The following is a 20206-nucleotide window of genomic DNA, read 5'->3' as shown; positions in this document are numbered from 1 at the left end:
TTTAGCAAAAAAAGAGATTCGATCATCAGCATTCTATTAAGAATCACAGAATACCAGGTTGGAAGGGATCTCAATGGGGGGTGACATTAGCCTTCTTCAAGTTTTCTGGGACATTCCCTGTTCTCCATGAATTCTCAAGAAGAATGAACTGAACTGAATTCAGGTGGCAGCTGGTCACAAGTGGTGTTCCCAGGACTCAGTGTTGGGATTGGTCCTGTTCAGTATCTTATCAGTGATCTGGACAAAGGGATCAAATGATTAAAAAAAACCAGTTTTCACTTAATAAGCAAGCAGAAGACTTAATTTGCTATATAGATTAGGAAAGTGGGTAACATGTTCTACTAAGAATTTAAAAATACTGAGGACAAAACGTAAAAAAATGGCTATTCAGTATTCAAGAAAATATGTTTCTAAGTAGAATGATAATGAAGCTTAAAGTCTATGAGGATCAGGTAGCAGGAGACTGGGAAGGCTGTTTGAAATCCTATTTAGGTTAGTAGTTGTTGCATACCACAAAGGTGGTTCTTCTCTTTTGACAGGCATCTTTGTCTTCATCTGTGTTTTCAGACAGACAGTATCTCTGGCATTAATATGGAAATATTGTTAGAATACTTGTTTTTTCTTGTGGCTGTGTTGTGTGACATGGATAGCCTCTTCATTTTGTTTCTTCTTCGGTTTAATAGCATTTCCTTATTTATATTAGTAAGCTGTACTAACTAATACTTGTAAAAGTGAAAACAAAAAAAAAAGGATACAAAATTACTATTTCATTTTATCATCTTAACTCAATCATTTTTTTACTTACATGTTCAAGTCTTTGAAGTAGTTAATAACAGGAGGCATTCCTGGCAGTCCATTTAACTTACTGTAACCGCATCATAGTTATCTTTTATTCTTCATCCTGTTTGTATTCCCCTGTTCCCATTCAGCTTTTTGAGTATAGAAGTTTGAGTCACATGGAGAAACTTCCCTGATTGCTTATGCCAGATTGTACTTGTGTTGCTTGCAGACCTGGCGGTAGAGTATATGCTCTTCTGACAAGTGTCAAAAGAGACATATGTGAAGAAGGGAGAAATCCATTCTTCTGGCAGTCACCCTGCTGTGATAACAAGAGTGAACAGGTTTATGCAAGAGCTTTCCAGTCTGATCCTGACAGGTGCATCATTTCTTGGTAGCAAATGATTGTTACTCCAAGAAACTGACTCTATGAAGTCATTGTTCTCCAAAGGAACAAAATCCATGCAACCATGTTACAGGAGTATAGAGCTTGTGTACACACACGATTTTCTCCTTGCCTCTTAAAAATGTGTAATCACTGAAATAAAGAATTAGAATCAAATTTACCTACACCACAGCTTTGTCAAGGTTGGTGTTAAATTCCCGGCTGGTGGTAACACCTTTAAGTGTTATCATAACAAGTATTTGTTCCAGGTTTTTCTGTTCTACTGTAAAGCACATTTTAAGCTTAAAGCAGTCATTATTTTTTGCATTTCATTTGACCCTTTATTAACAGACAGGTTTCATTTAGTTCTCTAGTTTTTCTTGTAATGGGTAGCAAATATATTCACGCACAGTGCTTTTAGCAGGTTGTCAAGACGTTTTCTTATTCTGTTAGTAGGCATGAGATTTCTCTGAGGGAGTACTGATAGCTAGTGTTCCAGAAATGAAATGTGGAAATGAATTAGACGGAAAGTCTAGGATCCTAGAGAGAAGTACAGGAGAGGAATGTTATATATAGTTGTATTTATGTAAGAAATCCTAGTATGAATTTGATATTCCAATTCCATCAAAGTTTCTTACCTATGTGAGGCAGTTTTAAGGTAAGGTGGGACGCCAACTGCACATTTGTGCATTCTACGCTGAAGCAGAGTAAGGAGTCTGTTCATGTGCACTATATTCCAAGGCCATGTAAACTATGTCTTTTTAGCGTGTTCACCCATAAAACAAAACTCTTGCAGTGACTGGTAAAAGAAGAAAACAAGTTAAAGCATACTGAATATCATATTGAAATATTTTCTAAACTTAAAGCATTTATAGTATTTAAAAAAAAATAAACAAACGATCAACAGAAGTCAAAGAGATTGCAATTCTTGCAGTCTACTAGTTGGAGTATTCCCATGGGATCTAGAGTTCAAAGCTCCTCTTTCCTGATTAGCAGCAAAGATTTTACTCAATTTTTTGATCTTTTAGGCACATTGGAGCTATAAGGTGTTAGAGGAGCGATTCTTTTAATCTGTTTTGTTGAAGCTTGCTCTATTCATATAAAATACTTGTATATGACCTGAAGCAGAAGGTGGACCAGTATGAATGACTCTCTACTTTGGCTGTAAGGTACAGCCCCAGATGTAACTAGGCCTGCTTTTAGGTCATGCTTTAGTAAAAAGTTTAATAGTAACTGGTGCCACAAGTGATAAAAAATTAGTCCAGCACTAATCTTCTCTTCTATCACTGTTTAAGCTGGGTTCTCTGGTTGATTTGATTTGATGCTGAATCATAACAAAGCAGATCTGTTCCCAATACCCAAGACTTATTATTACAATTTTTAGTTTGTCTTTATTTCATTTAATATTTGTCTTACACATGTAAGATTTTTTTGGTTTTTTATTGAGTTTTGGCAGCTTTGTTGCTGCTTAGTTCTGTTCCAAACTCTTGAGTTAGATTTATTTTACTCAATCAAGCCACCTGCTGTTGGAAATAGCTGTGATAGTTTTCCTTTTTTGCCTCCAGAAATTTTTTTTACAGGCCAGTATTTTCATCAGGTGTCTGGAATTAGTGACAGACAAATATTTATATGTATATTTTCAATAATAAATTTTTCTTAGTAAGAGCCAAGCACAAAAATAAACTACTATGAAAGCACATTGCAGTTGCTGTTATGTTTAAGATCTTTTTGGAAGATTTAATTATATTTTGTCTAAGATATCTTTTCCTGTAGACTTGGATTTTGTGCAGCCTGATTGTTACTCATTTGGAACAACACTGATTGTAGCATTTTTAGGCTGTAAAGCTCACAAGCATTTGCAGTTCAAACAATGCGGCCAAGACATACCGAAGAAGTAGTTAGGTCTGAATTACTGGCCTTCTGTCAGTCTCTGTGGTTTTAGTGCCAACACAAGCCACTAACTCAAGTCAGCTCCAGCACAATATTGGAATGAATATGTTTAAGAGAAAAGCCATACTTGGATGCAATGAGTGTAATTTAAGTTCGCATAAGAAATGCAACTGTTTTGTGTAGTTTTTGGTCTTAGATGTCTGGGATGGACAGGCAGGCTGTGTTCAAGCAGTACAGTAAATATTCAAAGGCCTTTAAATCAAGGCTGTACTCACAGGTGGGTTTTTTTATGTTGCAAAACAGGAACAGAATAAGGAAGATTAAATATGAGATGTACTGGTTAGAGGGAACAAGTGCAAGACCAACTGCTGTATAAGGTCCAACTTTAAATAATGAACACATAAGACAACAGCAGAGAAATGCCTTTGGGTTCCTGTTATTGTTGTGGAATGTGTCCTCGGCTGGAAAAAGCTCCCCGTGTAGCTAAATGAGGTGTGGAACTTCTCAGTAACTTCAAGCTAAATATTTTACACTTGGTGTTTAGAAATACTTACTTCACTGAATACGGCTAATATTTCTGATATCAGGAAAACATTTGATATGGTTTACAACCTCTGTCCGTCTAGTACAGCTAAATAATGCAAAAAGAGGAGGGAAGATTTAAAAGACAAGATCTTAGACTGTTCTTGTAATGGAAGATGTTGAGTATAATTGATAAAGGGATATGGTTTCTGCTTAACTGTTAAAATAGAGTGTGGCTTTTGCCTTGTTTTCTGATTTTTTTAGTTACATTTTACCTTAAAAAAGGTTGAAAATTCTTTTTCTTTTTTTCTTCTTCAATTCTTAGCCTACGATTTACAGTGGTCAGTGATCCCCCAGATGATCAACAGGATCTTGAATGTGAAGATATCGGTTTTGCTTATGTCAGTTTGAGAGAGATATTCCAGAAGCAAAGAGATATCATTGAGCAAGATATTGATAGTAAGTTCTATGGATTACTTTCTTGTAACCTTTTGTAACCTAAAAATTCTGTGTTGAATTTCTGCTTTTGTTTGCAAGCTTTACTGTGCAAGTCATTGTTTGACGTTTTCTCAATAAGAAATTCTTTAATATTAACTAATGGCTTCCACATTTGTTTTCAAAAGTCTGCAAAAACTGTGTGCTATTTTTATCCCCAAAACCAAACCAAACAGCATTCCCAGCTCAGATTAATTAGTTTATAAAACCTAACAACTTCAGGACATGTCCACTTATTATGTCAAGAATTCTGTATTGCTAATGTCTGTATCTTATTTCAAGTTAAGTACCTCAAGCTTGTGTCCTCCATATGAAGCCTGTAACTGAGACAATATGAATACTGGTGGCTTTGGTTAGGTATCAGTTTAGAGTTAGCATCCCTCTGTAACAGACTGTGACTCGTTAAAGCAAGGTGATAAGAAGACATGAGATGGCTTCTTGGTCATTTCATACACAGTGAAGAAAAATGTTCATCTTGCTTAGGCTTCCCTGTTCCCCATGGTATCAAGGGCATAGTTATCAATTGTGCATTTTTCTCTTCATCTGTTCTTCTCTGTCCTCTTTGCCCTTTGTTTACCACAAAGGGCAAAGAGGACAGAGCTCAAGGAAGAAGCTGAGTGTGTGTATCTGTTAAAAACAGTTGCTTTCCCAAAATGGTAAGTGAACCAGCTTGATAACTAGACACAGTTTGCCCATGTTTGCAAGGTATGCTTTGCAACTGCAAGAATTCTGTTACAATTAGCCCTAGTAGAATGCAAATGTGACTTTGCTATTTCTACTGCTCTGGCTAATTACCATACTTTGAGTGATGGGGAGCTGAGTAGTGAGTGAAAGAAATAAGATTTCTTATCCATTTCCTTTATCATGCATGATTTGCATCCATGCTGTAGCTAAAATACTCAAAGTATGCATCAAAGTTCCAGGAACATGATAAGGAAAATTCTAAGAGTCGTATCTCCATTCCCTGGAAAAATAATATACAGGCTTGATGCACTTACTGTGGCTGAACCGCTTCATCTTTTCTCCATCAGTAATACTTCTCCAGGTAGTTGAACAAAAGCACATCTCCTCCAAAAAGGTATTTCATAGTCTCTCACTGGAAAATTCTTTTTGTTCTGGATTGTGTGGCCATACTTCCCATTGTCATATTTCCCATTTTGTCATAATTCCCACTTGATAAGATTAATAAGTGAAAGTCACTAGAAAGTCACCTTTCACAGAACTCTTAAAATTCCCAGTCATCATCTGAGATGATGATCTGATGGGAAGGACCATTTCTGTTACTGGTTGTTCTCACAAAAGATAATCATAACTATGCAACGACAAGTACTTCATTACTGTGAGGAGCATTCTTTCTCTAATCATGAGACATTTGAGCTGATTTTTACTTTATGTACATTGTATCTATGAAAGTAATAGATAGTAATACTTCTATTCTCATGCCTATCCACACTTCTCCCCTTCTTTGCAGATACAGTTTAGGTTTTTATTGCATTCATAACCATATTTTCTGTAAATTTAGAACTTTCAGAAAATTGAAATGAATTTCATATCAATGTATGTCAGATTATTGCAAATTATTAGAATATATCAGTATTTTCTTGGATGAAGTCATTGTAAAAGGATCTGTTCTTAAGATCTGGACATGGACTTGTATTAGATGTAATGGTAGCATAAATAGAGTTCCTAAATAATATTGTACAAGTTTTCTGAGGTGGATACTGGTTTGAGGGAAAAAGAATAAAACTAGACACAGGGAAATTCATAGGACACTACCACATGAAGATGTAATCGTTCTCAAGCTAGATACTGTAAGCTTACGTCATTAATTTTTGGGACTGCAAGCATATATCTTTGCCTATCTCACTCCTTTCATTACTGGTTGTGGTTAAGTGATATTTAAAGCAACTAAGTGAATGTCTAAGCAAGAAGCCAGACGAAAAAGAGTATAGGCAAGACACAGCAATGTGTCTCAGAGATAAGATGACAATATTAAAACTGAGAAAACAGAATTAATGTTATCTTCTGATATCATTAATTCCACTTATCCTAATGTTTTTATAAGTAAAAGAATAATATGCCCTGAAGTCTGCTGTTGAAGTTGACAGTTCACTGAGTGATTTGTCCAAGGATGTACAAAATGGCTTGGATCTCTAAGAAAATAGCATCCAATCTGTCCTACAATAGCTCTGTCAACAAAGTAAATGATGGAAGGTTTATCCCATGTTTTAACTTCTCCAAGCCTCTTCTGAGCTGTCCCAGCAGCCTAGAACTTGTAGCATGCGGTATCGTTGCGTGTCCCAGAGCACTTATCCCAGTTAATATAGTAAATACATAACCATGCCATTTTTCTGCTGTATAATTTGCTTTGAAAAGTTATGCTGTCAAGATTATTTTTATTCAAATTCTTTCTAAAGTAGTGTTAGGCACCCTTCTTGCTTTATGCAGGACTGGGAAAGAGCCTCATTTTTTACTGTTAGCAGTGTGTTTTTAATCACAGCAGCAGAGGTTGTGGCTCTCTGGGCTTACTTAGATATTATAAGAGTGCAATTATAAATCATATTAGCTAATTCCCGTACAATAGAAATTTAAAATAAAAACCCATATACACAAATATGAAGGTGGCTAAATGGTTTAGTCTTGGGGAAATACCGTCTTTGCCAACATTGCACTATTTTACAACACACTGAAGCTTGGAATTGAAATCATTTTGCATTGCACCAACTGTAAGAAACAAATTACTATTTGAATACTAATAACTGTAGAGGCTGATTTGGACTGATCATACACACAATGTAGAAAAGGAATTAATTGTTTGGGGTTTTTTTTGTTTAAAACTACTTATAACTATGCATATATATCTTTAATAGAGTTTGGAACATTGTAGTTATATACTGTGAAAAATAATTACTTTATATAGGCAATTATTATACAGATAGTTTTATATATTTCAGAGTTAATTCCAACACTAATACTTTGATTGATGTACCTTCTAGATCTTAGAGAGTGCTCGGTTTCTAGTACACTGTGTGCCTGAATTGGAGGATTTCTTTTTATTATTATTTATTTATTTTTCTTTTTTAAGCATATGCTGGGTGCCTTTTAATCTGTCCAAATGCTAAGGAAAATTATCAGAACAAAAGCAAAACCTTAAATGAAATTGCTAATGCTGTTTTCTGATGTTTCATTTCTAGTTTTCGATTCACAAGATGGTAGTACAGTAATTGGAAAGCTCAAAGTAACAGTGGAAGCCCTCCATGCGCTGCGTTCAGTCTACGAGGAATGCAAAGATGACTTGGAGGCATGAAAGGGAAGTTTGCCTACAGACGTTCCTTCTCCCAGTGTAAATACATGCTTGATAGTGCTTCAAAGATGAGATCTTTGTAATTCTTACAGTATATTTAATGTATAATTTACATGAAAAGGATGCTTGATTTGTAGTTGTAAAGTTTTGTATACTTTTCAGTCTGTTTGTTTTAATATTTCCCCCCTAAGGCTAAGAATCTCTCCACAATGGACAACATCTTGTAAATAATTAATACCTACATGATTGAAAGATGTGCTTTAGTTGCATTTTCAAGATTTTTTTTTCTACTTAAAACAGTAATAAAAATGCAAGTCAAATTTTTAATTTTTAATAAAAAAGCCATAAGCCTTAGAAAACTGATTAAAAATACTTTTATGTTATCCCTAATCACCCCACTAAATGGAATGCCTGTGATTAGCCTCATTAAGAATGTTATACTGTGAAGATTTTATTAAAAGCAATATATGAAAATTACTTGGATTAATGTGTTAATCTGCCTCTTTAAAATGCTAATATCCATTTTATGCACATTAAATCTCAGTATGTGTTTTCTTTGATGCATGCAGTTCCTATCAATTAAATATAAAAAATGAGGGTAGTTGTAGGACTTATTAAATTACTGCAACCTTTTTTTAAATAACTTTTACTCTTCTACTAACATTATAATCAGCTGTTTATGAGTATCACGATATGAAGTAGGGGGAGGGCAGGAGCAATCACTTTTCCATATAGTAGAAGATTTACTTTCAACCAACATCTGTCAAAGCGCAAAAAGAAGCCATGCAGAGTCAGATTGTGCTTCACCTAGTTTGAGCTGTAGGGATAGGCAACTGTGTTTTAGTTTGGTTTTGTCACTTTTAGAACTTATAGCAGACATATACAACGAATTGTTGTATCTGAATAACCAGTGTCTAGCTCGGAAGGTTAATTTTCCAGCTTTTAACCAATCTCAGTGAAGGATTTAATTGATATTTTTAATGGAGCTGTGAATCAATGCTGCAAAAGGATTGTCTCTTGAGAACGAGGATATAATACATTTCATTTTTTAATTTACTTTTTTATTTGTCATTTTCTTCAAAAGATTTTATAGGTTGTGGATTTCCACTGTTTGCAAACAGGCTATGTTTCTTCATAAGCATATGTAAAGTATTCAGAGAGATAAGTAATTTATTAAAATCTACCTAATTTGCCGTGATATATTAAATCTCTGCTTCAGTGATCACAGACCATTTCATTTAGAGAATTAGGCATTCCCTCTTTGTGTGATTAAAGCTCTGGAAAATGAGTTCTTTGCTCCTATTTGTGAACATTCAAAGCCTGCTAATGGCAAGAAGATGGAATAGATTATGAGACAATTCATTACAGTTCAACAGAAAAAAAAAACCCGGCTATAATGCAGAAATGTAAGTATGAATATCTGCATATAGTTCAAACCATCTGTGCTCTAATGGCTTCAATAATGGCTCTTCGTCTTCAGTAGGCTTTGAAATGACATCCATACAATATTAATTTGTTGATGTACATTATAAGGCCAATGGAATGAATATATTCTGACCACAGAAATCTCTGAATTCCAACATGAACCGATGGTTGACTCCATTTTAGGACCTACCATCTTCAGTAGTGCTTCTCATCCAGACTCCGCCAATCCTCACAGCATTTCATTCCTCTGGAACTTTTGGGAGACCACAGACAGTTGCATTCCTACACCCCTCCATTCTTCAGTTAATGGCCATATGTTTGTTGTCGTTTGGGCTGGTGGTTAGTTCATCGTTTTGGCCACCATTTCTAGGTTTTTTTGGCTCTGTACATTTATATTGTCAATAAGCCTGTTATTATAAATTACAATAATTTAAAACAGCTAGATTCAACTCTTAGATTAACTGAGTGGCTTTTTAGAAATTTAGTTGCGGTATTCTGTCAGGAGGTTCTTATTATTCTTCTAATACTTCACAAACCAAACTAAATATCCTGCACATAAACAAAGAAGCAAATTGCATTGAGTTTTTGTGTGTGACTGTTTACTGACTTTCAGGAGAACTATAACTGGTGCTTGTTTTCTTCTGAAATAAACCATGTGGTAAAATTAGAAAATCAGTGATGTTCATCTCACTTCAGTGTTTACAGTAACACCCTTAGCACTTCATCTTCACCATCTGAAGCTGAAAACTTAGAAACCAAGCGTTCATTATTCATTAAATGCAGACTTCTTTGGTAAGTTACTGCAAAATATTCCAGTTGACATTTGGTTACGTTGTGTTAACTGTTCTCAGTGACTCCAACATTAACATGTGTAGTTTGCCTCAGGTTCCTAAACATGTTTATTTGTAAAATATCATGATCTCTATAATATTAATGTTTATTGCAAAGAATGGTACAATATTCAGTGAGGTTTTTTCCATTGGATAGATTGTATTACCTTATGCAACATAAACATACTAGAAAGTTTTGTTCTTGCATTAAATAGCTGGTATTTCCAACATGCTTTTAAATGCTAAGTCTAAATGCTGCACTGTGCAGGGAAATTAGAATATGTGATCTCATACAATTTTGTCCAGATTTTATCTATGAATAACTTGAAGAACACTTGCATCTATGTTCTCTGTAGCCTAAGCCAAAAAAGTATCTTGGTTTTTTTTGTGTGTGTGTGCAATGTATTAGTAAGCACAATACTTTTCTTAATTTTAGAAAAGGAGCCTTATTAGTGCTGGGTACTACCGTGCTTTACCTTGTTACTTAATTAAAATTAATATTTGTATTATAGGTAAATTATTTCTGTGGTGTAGTCCTGCATAGGCAGGGTGGGATAATCAGTTTTGTTATTTTGTATGTTTTCCCATTAACCGTGACAGTGTAGAGCTTTGCTGTGATGTCTTCTTATGTGATATAATGGATGCTATTCTGCAGATGATCCAGGTATGTTTATCAAGGTGGAAACTTCAGGTTAGCTCAACATAGCTTTTCTAAATTGTTTATTTATTTTTAATTTTTAAAATGTTTCTTTTAATCTGTTATAGCCTTAACCTAAGGACGGAAATCGTAAGAGCAAATACATCATGAACCATGGTAACATCTGTGTGATCTCAATTGATTTTGCTGTGCAGTAAGTTGCAGCTTATTTCATTCTATGTTTATAGAAGCAGATATAGCAGGACAAAAAAAAATTTAATAACTTGCCTCAGAACTTCTACAACTGGAGAACAGTGTTTAAGTTAATAGTGTTTAAAAATGGGGTTTTTTTATTATTTCAAGGCATGGTAAGACATTGTCATAACTCAAGAAGTCACCAAAAGTATCAAGACCTTATTATCTGTTAAGTTTCATTTTCTTGTTTTGTAGTAGAACTGAGAAATAAATTACAATATGGACTTAACATTGTGCAACAGTCATTATTGCATGTTTCAGAACAAGAGGCACATTGTTACAGGTAGACAGACAGGCAGATCTTCTTGCAGGTGATGATAATGATTTATCCATCAATAATTTTTATGAGACTTCCCTAACATTACTGTTGATGATAAAGGGCTTAGTAATTGGAATAGATCCCAATCCTGCAACTAGTACTGAATTGAACGTATTATGTTGCCTGTAGGAAAGTAATTGCAGAATATAAGTTCAAGTTGATACCTTTGTATGCGTGTGATAAAAATTTGAATTTGGCACAGCATGGTACAGGTGTGCTGCTCTGCTTTGTGTTAGTTCTTTGTTGATATTGCTGATAAATTTTCATTCTTTCTGCCACAACGCTGTATAAGGACACCGTCGTTCAGGCATCGTTCTAGGCATTTTAGCACTGACTTTCATACCTACTGTAGCCTTTCACAACGCTGTAAAATTTCCATCCAGTTTTGTGAAGTAATTGACAAATAATAGCTTCATTATTGTTAACCATGTGGTTTGCTCAGATAGTTTTTCTGTACTTTCCAGTAGTAATATATTCCAATTTACTGTGGTTTCTCCCTGGTTTTGTTATATTAGGCTTAGATTGTTTTAAAAATAAGAAAACAGATAAATCAAACAAGACCGGATTCACATTGAAATTACACTCTTCCTGACCTTCATTCATGAATTCCTAACACATTTTAGATTAACAAAGAAACTGTGTTCCCTGAGCTGTGAGGAACAGGGATATTAAACTGGAAAATCTGTCCACACCCATTTTCTGTATCAAAATATATTTCAGTAGTCCAACATCAATAGCCGCAACAGTGAAAGACAGGTCTTGCACATGATCTAGCAATTACTTGTTTAATGTTTTTGTGGATTTGGAAAATAATTTAGTCTCTATTTAGACAAATCGTCATTCTTGTTGAATGGAAAATTATTTCCTTATGCATTAAAGCTGCAAAAATTGAATTTCCTTGAAAAAAAAATTGGAAAAGTGTAGTCCTTCTACCATTAAAAAAAAAAAAAAATCATCAAGCTTCTTTTGCTTGAAGAACTATTATGCCACCAGTGATTGGTGATTGGAACGGTTGGACTCGGTGATCCGGTGGGTCTCTTCCAACCTGGTTATTCTGTGATTCTGTGATTCTGTGATTATTCTGATTGCTGCTTACTCATAAGTATAAAAAGCTACAGTAGCTGATAACCTTTGACTTCAATGACAATGCAAAACTGCTAATGTTTTACCATGTATGAGGCAATTTTCCCAGAGCAGTGAAAGGAGGAAACATCAGTCAGCATCTGACTAGAAACACCAGTCAGCATCTGACTACAAACTTAAGAGGACATACAGAAAATCTTTCCACATTTTGAAAACATTCTTTAATCTTCTTTTCTCTTTAATAAGCAGTTATTGTGGCATACTAAAACCAGACCCACTTGGGACCTTTGGTAGTGTCAAATCATTTTTGTCTTAGATGAAATATATAAAAATGAAACTATTTATAAAGCAGTATCAGTTGTTTATCAGCATACAGTAAATATGAGCTCTGATGCAAAAAAAAAAAAAACCCACCAAAAAAAACAAAAAAAAACCCCAAAAAAACAAAGACTAACGCACCATTGCTCAGGAACCAAGAGTTCTAGCCCACCACAGTGAGACAAGGCTCTATTCGATTGTTTCACTCAGTGCGAGTAGACGTGTGTTCAAGTATTAAGCGTTTTCTTACCCTTGGGCAGAAAATGACAGTGTACAAGAGCAAAAAGTAAATTAATATCAAGACAACATGCCAGCCTGCACTTTGCCTGTGAAGTGTTATTTAGCTGATAACAACATTGCTGTCCTTGAGTATGCGCCTTATTCAGCGGACCCAGCTCCTTGCAAAAAAAAAAGCTCTTCCCAAAAATGAAGTTGGTGCTCAATCGAACCCATTTTTTGTCGGTAGAAGACGTGAAAGCAAAAAATCACAGAAATCTTCAACAGCCTTTCAGAAAATTATTTGTGGAATTCCTTTGAATGATGGCAGCATTGTGTGCAGCTGTCTTATCAACTAAGAAGGGAACAATTTTGAAGCTAGTCGTAGCTCATTTTCTCTTTAAGTCTTGGGTTTCTGTGTTGGGTGGACCTCATGGAAGAATATATGTGGGGGTTTTGGCAACCTATCTGTATATAGGGTACTATAGGTTATTTCATACCAAGAGAAGAGAAAGAGCAGAACTGAACTTCACAGTCCCTCAAGGACGACCTTCCTCAGCCTGAAGAACCACACCCTCCTACTGTCCACCTGATGTAAGACCCTGAGTACAAGTGGGGAGGCAAAAGAACTTGGAAGTTCAATCCTGACACATCAGCTCAGGAAAGGGCACCCAGAGAGAAAATCATCAGGGGAAGAAAAAGGTAATGTTAATCAACTGCTTGGTTTCACCTGGAATTCAGTCCTGTCAAAACACAGTAATAAAACAGCAAGATGTTTTTCAGCCATAGGCTAAAAGACAAAAAACCCCCCAACCAAACAAGAAAAAGAACCTCTACCGAGTGATTTGTAAAAGAGCACAAATTATGGGATCATGAGGTAATCTCAAGTAATCTCTTGTGGTAAAAAGTCTGCTTTGCCTTTTTTACTATCCCTTTTAGGATTAGTTTTGTTTGTAATGTAGTACTGTTGAAACCAGTTACACATGTGCTCTTTTGAGTATCAACATGAAAAAGTAAATTCATTTCAGAAACTGCTGGAGGGTGGATATTTTTCACATTTTGTAATCCTTGTTTATGTTATGCTTAGTCTATTAAGTAAAATACAGTTTAAGTGCGCTAACTGAAATGGTTGATTCATATTTTAAGGTGGGGCTATGTTTGAAGAAATAATTGTTAGCTACAACACTGGTAAAAACAAATACCAAATGTGTTTTCTTTGGGTTTAAAGCCAGACAGGGCATTCGTAATAACTTATTCTGGCCCCCTAACAAAGCCTGTTGCATCTAGTTACCTACTTGGATTACTGAAGCATCTCGGGATGGTTTAGAAAGGTCTGCAGGCAGTGTCTCATTTGGTTTCTGCATTTTTTTCAATCCAGTGTATTTACTCTCAAGTTTGAAGCTTAAATGGAATGTGAAGTTTTGTGTGATCTGGTTCCCAGTATTTTGACATCCTGTGCTTGAAATTGTGATTCTACCCAAATCTGCAAACAACTCAAGCAGGATTAGCCCTCATTTGTGGGTTCATTACAGGTATTGCTGTTCTACCTGACCAGGTTTGGTCTGACAATACTTCCAGCGCTACCCTGCTTCTTTGCTTTCACCAATCTGATAGTTTTAAAAATTAAATATAAATTTTAAATGGAAATCAGTTGCATGTCACATTCTGTAAATTTTATGATATTTTAATCCACAAATCATAATTGTATAACATAGTTAAGTAGACTTGAAAGAAATAAAACTTTATGTCTGACTGTTTTTATCCTTTGATGCCACACCTGGTTTAGCATTTGCTGTCAGGGGAAATTGATAGCAAAACTTTCATTTTTTTTCAAGTGATAGAAAATTTATCACACAATATAGAACATCAATTTATTCTTAAGTATGGATTTATGGTTAAACATAATCTAATTATCCATGTTAATATCATTAATGAATATTTTGCTATTTATGTCATCTTTTATATTAGTCTGCTCTGATTTTCAAGGAGTTAAATTGTTGCTTTTGTAAATTGCTTATTCAAGGAAGAATTATTTATCAAAATGTAAGTGCAGAAAAATAATCTTTTTGCGATTGGTTTCCCACAAATCCTATGACAGCAAACTGGAGGAATATAATTGTCTTTCTGTTTCATTCCTCAACAGTTTTGAGATTGTAGTTTGTTATTTTCTCTTGCAGCACTTTTCTAGTATAAACCAGACGTTTCCTAAGTGCACTGCCTGGAGAACAAAATGGGAGTTTAAAAATGAAACCTTCCATTTTATAAAATTTGTATAGACCACACAATAAACATAGTAAGTACTGAAAGTACCACTTAATGACATTATATTACATATCACAATGCATAAAGTTTGACTTGTGGGTGAAAGTTGCCCCCTACTGTCTGATTTGACATTTGCATACAGAATAGTAATTCACAAAATGTGAGATTGATTTGTCTATTGTTTTTTTAAATAACCTGTTTTAATTCTGAATTTTAGAAATTCATATGGACTGATGGGAGGTACAAAATGAGATGTTACAGGAAGAAAATGAGCTCAAATAGTGCACCAGTAAGTCAATAGGTTGCACTGAACAGATTAAATACTAAAATTAAGTGATCTGTTTAGTTTTATTTAGGCATATACATGACTGTGAACCAGATTTGGCTGGGTGTCTTCCAACCTGGTTATTCTATGATTCTATGATTCTAAAAGGAAATTATATATGTAAATAGAAATTACTTATTTTTCTTCCTACTTGTTAATAGCAATGGAAATTTCTTGAGTTTCTACATAGTGTGACTTTACCATTTGATGCATACAATGCTAGATAAAAGCCAGTTTAAATGGGGAAAGCAGAGGTTACAGACACAAGGCAGTAAATGTGTAACTAACAAAAATGTTATTGAGATACTCATCAATGTTCATTCCATACAGATAGCATTTCGAGTTTAAAAAAATATAATTTTGAGAAAATCTGTATTGATGTTTTGTGTTACAAAATTTGAAGGGATTCGGTTTAAAATACTCATTTTCAATGTCATGTTACTTGCTGCAGACTGTCCCTTTCTGGCCTCTTATTTCAGTTATACAATAGTAACAGAATATTCTTCTAGGATATACCAACCACACACGGTTAATCTGAGAAAATTTTTTGTTTGTTCAAATGATTGAGGATGTTGACAAAGAAACAAACATATAAGCTTTTAAGTTTTTAAAACACACCTTTTCTGAATACTGTAAATTAACTCTTTGTTTGTTTCTTGGATTGTAGTAGTTAGTTCCGCTTAACTACCTATGGATTCTTACTGAGAATTCGTCAGCAATGCGAATTAGCAGTTCAAAATCATTACATGCATAAATAATTTAAACACTGAGGAGAAATTAAACACAAATGCCAAACCTCTAGGAAGCTTGTAAAGCATTGTCCTACTTACAATGTGAGTATGTGTTCTTATTTATACTGCACAAATGATACTTGAAAACAGCTACAGTGGCAATGGAACAATTGCCAATGTTTATGCTTCCAAATTATGCCTGTCAGAACAATTTGCATCTAAGGATCTTAAATGATTCAGTAACAACTCCCAAACATAACATTGTAGCAGATGATAACCAATTTCACATTGATATTATTAAGATTTCTTATAGTGTTGTTATTTAGATTGTAATTATTTAAATTTAGATATAAATTTTGTTTGACAATTTTTTGAAATAACAGATTTTTCAAATCTAATCTTGGATTTGAAGTTTCCAACAAAAAAGACTTAAAGCATTTTAGAAACTGTGCAGGACATAGAAATTATTTTGTAAAGAGAAAAAGTAGAAAAAGTGCCTGGAGGCAAAAAGTGCCTGGTGGGAGTTAAGGATACGCCAATGACAAAGTGGCAATACAACTGTACAAGGACTAAGATTGCAGGGATAATGGTGTATTTTTGAAGGCAACAGACCTTCTTTTCTTCTCAGTCGTTGTACCTGTTGCTCCTGTCTATGCTACTTAATTTCTCTAAAAGGGCTTTTTCTCTTTGGCACCATGCAGAGATATCAACCAGGAGTGGTAGTTTCTCCTTGGATGTTTCTTTAATATGTTAAGCTTTACGTGCTTACAAAGAACAATGGGATAATTTTAAGGAACAGAAATCCACGGAGGCTTATTTAATACTTAGAAACCACTTATGGTTCAGAAATACCCTGAGCTGAAAACAGGTAGAGGTTGAGAGCATGTTACGATGATGTTCTATATAGTCTTTCCCTCTTACTATCTAAGCGCTGTTAGACATTGCAGCAGTCAGAATAATCAGCCAAATGGACCTTTGATCTGACTCCACAATATAAATTTTAAGTCATTTGTATTGGAACATGAATTTAAGCCTTACATGTAAGCTTTTTGGTTGTTGGGTTTTCTCTTTTATTGCTCAAAAGAGCAACAGTGTGCTGCATTCAGCATAGTTCTGCTTGGAACAACAGTATAGCAGATGCTTTTAACCTGGAAAAAGAACAAAAAGCAATCAGGAACTGACATTATGGAAGCTGAAGCCCAATACAGGTCATGTATTCTAGTTGCTCAGACCATTTTTTCTTGAATTCCTTGCATGCCAGAGGTCATGAACTGAACACAGTTTTAAGTTTGGGGTCACAGTAGAACTTCACTCTTCTGTAACCCAGTAATCAAATTATCACTCTGTGGTTTGTTGACTTGCCACTCTCTCTGTTCTTCCAGCCACCATTATCATTTCAAGACTTACGGGTTTAGTACAAATGCTTTGAAGTCATTTGTATATGTGAAAATACATACTTGAACAAGCAACCGCTGTGTTGCACGAGTTCAGACTTCCTCTCATCTGAACTGCTATGTGGTCCCAAAATGTTCAGTTTAACAAGATTTCACTGTAACCCAAACATACACTGTAAATCTCTTTGCACTGAATTAAAAATCTGGGAATGTTATGCATGTCTTTCTCAGAAAAAAAAGAAAAGAAAAAAATAACTAAGTATTTTAACGCTTTCCAGAAGAAATCGAGTGGTCTTGAATGGCTAAAATGCTGTACTTAAGGAGCATTTTGATTAAGTTAATTCTTTAATGTCTCCATATATATTTTGCCCAGAAGAATAGAGGCATATATGCCCAGGAGTTAATACATGGATGTATGTGACAGATGCAAGACCTGCATAAGGATGTTCAAAACCACATCAAGGCTTGTATTAACTCAGCATGATGCAGCAATTGAGACTCAGTGATGTTACAAGTCAGCTCCTGTAAACCGTCCTTCACACGGGTGCACTTCATCCTTCAGGCGCATCCTTGGTTTAGACTAACAGTGATTCACATGGATCACGTGTTAAACTGACAGGAAATCTTGCTAGAAAATGGATTAACTACTGTGTAAACAACACAAAATATCTAACAAAAGGCATGATTTGGCTCTTCTAATATTCTGGTTTCCTCCAGTGGATGACTCCTCCTTTTGTTCAAGGGGACCATCTGCCCATCAATAATGGGTGATACTTGCTTCCATTTCATGAAGAAAGAGGGCTTCTTGTTGCCATTTAACCTAAGGAGACTTTTAAGTTTTTGTCATCCTGCTAATTCTTCTGGACATTTTCATATCATCAAAGTTAACTATCTTGCCCATAAAGCTATGGAGGATGGAAAAACATCTGTGAAGCATGCCCTGCAGTTAAAAACTTCCCAAATGAAGATTAGCAGTCACTGGTTTGTTTTCTTGGGTTTTTTATCCCAAGGAAAAAGATGCATGATGCCTTAAACAGTGGATGGTTTTCTGATTAACCAAAATGACACCTTTTAATTATTAGCTTTGTCTGTAATGAAATGTGAAAATAATTAAATCTTACTTGTAGAAGACACTGACTTCTGCAGTATATTGGTCCAAATAGGCTCTCAAATAACTTGACAGGAGCCCCATGAAACACTTTGTCAAATTAGAATGGGGTAAAGATCATTCCACCTGCTGTGGCAATTCTAAAATGAGCCCTGTTGGCTTAACTGAAATTCACAAAATAGTAGTTTAGGACAGAATGTTGAAAACAATACCAAGGTAGAATATTCACCTTTTATTCTTGAAAGGAGTAAGTATAACTGCAAATTGTCACCCAAAAGAATGAATGGAATTAAAAACAGAATCACAGGATTTTTCAGATTGGGAAAAAACTTAAAGATTGAGTCCAACTGTAAATCTAACACTGCTGAGTCCACTACTAAACCCTGTCTTCAAGCACCACCCAGGAATGGTGACTGTGCTACTTCCCTGGGAAGCCTCTTCCAATGCTTGACAACCCTTTCAGTGAAGTAATATTTCCTAGTATCCAATGTAAACCTTCCTTGGTGCAACTTGAGGCTGTTTCCTTTCATCCTATCAATTGTTACTTGGGAGAAGAGACCTTCCTGACTAGTTCAAAACTACCACCTTCCGCAGTTATTAAAAATATGAAAAACTTCTAAGGTGTTGTCATATACATTAATTACAAACCTCAAAATCCCATTATACAAATTATTGGACGTTGCAATTTGACGTTGCTATATTTTATTAGATTTTTCTGCAATTGTTTCAGTTGCAGTAGTTTCTGAAGTGAAAATAAATCCCAGTTTAAATTTTCCATTACCTCTTCCCAGTAAATGCTGCAGTATATTGGTTTGTATTTTGATGATTGGAGTCTTTCTTACCAGTTGACTCTTAGAGTTTGAAACAGATAGAATTTCTTGAGAAGTACAAAAGAATATATTCCTTTTATATTTCTGCTTATTTGTTTTGTGGAGGTCTTTGTTTGTTTTACTGCAAGGAATCAAGTCCTACTTTGTTTTTTAAACAAGTGAGTTATAGGAAGTAAAGATTCTACTCATGAACCCTGTGTTGTTAGCCATACTGATAACTGTAGACGTATTTTCCTCCTATAAATAGCTCCTCTTTTATCTCACATCTTTCTGTCAGATGGTGCTAAGATCTGTGCTTTCTCAGTGAGATTCCAACAATCCATATTTCAGCAGTATGGTTTATACGTAATAGAACAAAATCTACAGAATGTGCTGTTTCCTTGCCTTTTAGTACAGTAGCATAAAATTATGAAAGGATTAATGGGCGCAGGGGATGAAAAAAGAATAGTCAGGTTTCAATTTCATTTTCTAAATGAATTCAGCTGGACTGACAGCCCTAGAGGTGCCCTCAAGCAGAGAAATTGTTAGAGAAGGTTAGATTAAGTGATAATTGCAGGACAGAATAAAAGTAGAACAACTGTTCTGTCTGTCTTTCTGGATTTTTAAGGAGAATTGAATCAGTTCGCCATATGGAGAAAACAGGAAAACAGTGGTCTTCTCACATTGTTTTTCCTGAAAATTAAAACCTCAATCGTGTCAAAATGCTGAAAATATATTCTACAAAATTCCAAACTTGTATTGCTAAGAGGGTATTTACTTATGTTAGGGCTCCATCTACAGTCATGAGGAAGAAAATCTTAACCATTGATGGCAGCTCTCTGCTCTGGGGCTTCACTGATTCACATGTTTAACTTAACGAACTCTCTCCTTTTATTTGGGCTGGCATAATTCAAGCAGATTTGCAGCCACAGTTACGAGTATCTGATCTCGAATTATTTCCAATAAAGCAGGAAATAGTTTCTTAGAATGATTTGGGTTAGAAGGGACCTTAAAACCCTTCCAGCTCCAACCGCCCTGCCATGGGCAGGGGCAGCTCCCACCAGACCAGGCTGCCCAAGGACCCATACAACCTTGTCCTTGAACACCTCCAGGGATGGGGC

At 35.1% G+C, this 20206-nt stretch overlaps 1 protein-coding gene across 2 annotated transcripts in view; it reads left to right on the top strand.

Moving 5' to 3' along the window:
* RPGRIP1L (RPGRIP1 like) overlaps positions 1 to 7850 on the top strand; it is a 53984-nt gene extending 46134 nt beyond the window's left edge. For both annotated transcript variants that reach the window (XM_069868657.1, XM_069868658.1), the window contains 2 exons: positions 3900 to 4033; positions 7264 to 7850. In XM_069868657.1, the coding sequence (XP_069724758.1) occupies positions 3900 to 4033; positions 7264 to 7376 (247 nt within the window). In that variant the 3' untranslated portion in view covers positions 7377 to 7850. The remainder of the gene's footprint in view (positions 1 to 3899; positions 4034 to 7263) is intronic.
* Positions 7851 to 20206: the final 12356 nt, after the last annotated feature.

Source organism: Phaenicophaeus curvirostris, chromosome 14 (genome assembly GCF_032191515.1).
Source record: "Phaenicophaeus curvirostris isolate KB17595 chromosome 14, BPBGC_Pcur_1.0, whole genome shotgun sequence".
Lineage (NCBI taxonomy): Eukaryota > Metazoa > Chordata > Aves > Cuculiformes > Cuculidae > Phaenicophaeus > Phaenicophaeus curvirostris.
The sequence above is the reverse complement of the archived record's forward strand: the minus strand, read 5'-3'. Positions and strand labels throughout refer to the sequence as shown.